At 37.7% G+C, this 3,022-nt stretch overlaps 1 protein-coding gene across 1 annotated transcript; it reads left to right on the forward strand.

The window, feature by feature from the left end:
• The first annotated feature begins 483 nt into the window (after positions 1 to 483).
• On the forward strand, positions 484 to 2,746 carry LOC127229583 (probable G-protein coupled receptor 141). The gene has a single exon (XM_051194666.1). The coding sequence runs from the start codon at positions 502 to 504 to the stop codon at positions 1,417 to 1,419; it is 918 nt and encodes a 305-aa protein (XP_051050623.1). The 5' UTR covers positions 484 to 501; the 3' UTR covers positions 1,420 to 2,746.
• The last annotated feature ends 276 nt before the right edge of the window (positions 2,747 to 3,022 follow it).

Raw genomic sequence — 3,022 nt, forward strand, 5'->3', positions numbered from 1 at the left:
TAGAGAAATACAATCATGCTAAAAATATTTTGCATCACTTCACCAGCCACTCGGGCCTTCCACCCGTGTCTCTGGGTGTAGAATCCTCATGTCTAAATCCTGATGCTGTTGGGAAAAGTGGAGGAGAGATTAGAAAAGATACATTCACACTCCCTGTGTTCTGTCACCTCCCTACAACTCTATCAGGAAGAAGGACATCAGGTGAGGCCCCCGACCATGAACTTTCAGAACTGTGAACCAGAATGAATCTTTTTCTAAACTAATCTGTGGTATTGTGTTATAATATCAAACAGACTAATGAAATGGCTTAGTACTTTAGGTGTAGAGAAAACAAATATGCAGACAGTGTTGTTTTCCTTCTTAAAACATATAAAGTGTAATGACACGAAGACAGGTAAACTACTGAGCCACCTTCTCAGTGTATTGGAGGAGCTGTGAACAAAGGTGTGGAAGTTTGTCCAGGTACATTGGTGTTCTTGCTTTTGCAGGCAATTTTGAAGAATGGACGGATACAATACCTACGAGAATTCCTCTTGTGATCCTATATTGGCGCACCATTTAACCTCGCTTTACTTCATAGTGCTCATTGGAGGACTGGCAGGTGTAATCTCCATCCTGTTCTTGCTGGTGAAAATGAACTCACGTTCAGTGACCACCATGGCAGTCATTAATCTGGTGGTGGTCCATGGGTTATTTCTTCTGACTGTGCCTTTCCGCTTGGTATACCTCATCAAAGGGACTTGGACATTTGGATTACCCTTCTGCAAATTTGTGAGCGCCATGCTGCATATACACATGTACCTCACCTTCCTCTTCTATGTGGTGATACTAGTTATCAGGTACCTCATTTTCTTCAAGCGCAGAGACAAAGTAGAATTCTATAGAAAACTGCATGCAGTTGCTGCCAGTACTGCTATGTGGCTTTTAGTGATTGTCATTGTAGTGCCCCTTGTGGTTTCTCAGTATGGAAATAATGAAGAATACAATGAACAACACTGTTTTAGATTCCATAAAGAACTTGCCCGTGATTATGTACAAATTGTCAACTATATGATAGTCATTATTGTCATAGCCATTGCAATGATTCTCTTAGTTTTCCAAGCCTACATCACATTGTTCATGGTGCGAAAGCTTCGCCATTCCTTACTGTCCCACCAGGAGTTCTGGGCTCAGCTAAAAAACCTGTTCTTTATAGGCATAATCCTTATTTGTTTTCTTCCCTACCAATTCTTCAGGATTTATTACTTGTACGTAGTGGCACATTCCAAGAACTGTAAAAACAAAGTTGCGTTTTACAATGAAATCTTCTTAAGTACAACAGCAATCAGCTGCTATGATTTGCTGCTTTTTGTCCTTGGAGGAAGCCATTGGGTTAAACAAAAGATTATTGACCTATGGAATTGCCTTTTATGCTGTTAGCCAAGACTACAGTATTCATTTTTCCCTGTTGGGAATGAGAATAAGCAAGGGAGGTAAGTAAGAATGGCTTTGCATTGCTTGATCAAAACCTTTCCTTGACTCAGACAAAGAAAAGGACTAAGAAGTGTCCAAGTGCTTCCTGTAGTTTGTAAAAGATATTCGTGCTAAGATGAGTTGTGGTAAACCTACATGGAATCACAATATTGTAATATTTTCAAAGTACACTGTTTGCTTGGCCCATCCAGAAAAAAAAAAATGGGTCTGCTTGTTGCTAGAGTTTTATTAGGGCATGGTGACTTCCTGGGCTTGAAACATGGCCCTCCCCAACACAGTTGGTGTAGTTAGGTGAAGAGTTATTTTTTCTCTACTTCACCTTCTGAAGGCTAATCGTAGTCATCAAACAGCTTCAAAGAGACCAAATCTGCTTGTTTTACCAGACAAATTGGAGAAGTTAACACACACACCCTGACAAAAACAACCAGAAAAGTGGAGAATGAAGAAACTTGTCTTTATCATCCTAAAGTTTGGAGGCAATGCCTGAACTTTTGCCCTAATGAACATTTTTTTAGCCTTGCCCTTCTACAGGTTGTGTTTAAGGGCATGGGTAACCATCATCCATCACACTGAAAATTTTTTCTAACCTTATTAAGATGCCTGAGTAATGGCAAATGTCTGACTTATAGAATGCTTCTGGCCAGTGTCCTGCTCACAGTGAAATGAACAGCATTATAGGATAATTAAACTTTTTGCCTTTCCTGATTTTAGACAGAATTTTCATATGTATTGGGCAACAGTTAATGCATTATTCTGCACTTGAAGATAAGAAGTTTTACTGTAGTCTTTAAGTTGCACTCCATTTTTAAAATAATATGTTTTTAAATAAATAAAACCCATATTTTTGAGCAAAAAGAACTTTGGGGGATAAATATGGGATAGCCCTTAATTTAGAATACATGAGATTAGGTTGCCTTAAAAGAGTTTTAGAAAACATTTGGAAATAAATGAATAAATATGCTCAAGAGTAATACCATTCCATCCTTTAAAATAATAACATGCTGTTGTTGATAATTAGGACTGACTAATTTGTGAGTTATTCATTCATATCCTTAGTAATTTTCTGTTGGTTATTGACATCTATTGTGTTGTTTTAAAAGAGTTGTTTCTATATTAAAATCATTATTTTTTTTTTCCAAAAAAATTAACCTTATGGATGGATATCTTTGCCAAATTCTTAGGAATGTTTATCCATTTGGTTCATAACTTGTGACATATGGTATATTAAACTACATTAAACTTTAATTTCAGAAACAATTCCTGATTGAGTTCACATACAGGTTTATGGTTTTTATTTAATTGGCTTTGCTTTCTTTTTGCCTTTTTCTCTTATTTGTGTTCTGTCTACCTCAGTTTCATGACCTTAAAGTCTTCAGAGAACTGAGCCCTGTCCATATTTAAGGCTTCAGAAACCTGAAGTCATTCGTGGTGTGATCAGAAGGACTGGTGGCTTACAGGTGGGTCCCTTATTCCCAAGAGGGATATCCTCACATTTAAAAGGCTTTTCCTTACTTGCTGCTGTTCCATGGATCCCAACTTTCTCTGAGGG

Source organism: Phodopus roborovskii, unplaced genomic scaffold, assembly GCF_943737965.1.
Source record: "Phodopus roborovskii unplaced genomic scaffold, PHOROB, whole genome shotgun sequence".
Taxonomy (NCBI): Eukaryota; Metazoa; Chordata; class Mammalia; order Rodentia; family Cricetidae; genus Phodopus; species Phodopus roborovskii.

Coding starts and splice junctions, on each gene's coding strand:
- LOC127229583 (XM_051194666.1), top strand. CDS start 502: ATGGACGGATACAATACCTACGAGAATTCCTCTTGTGATCCTATATTG.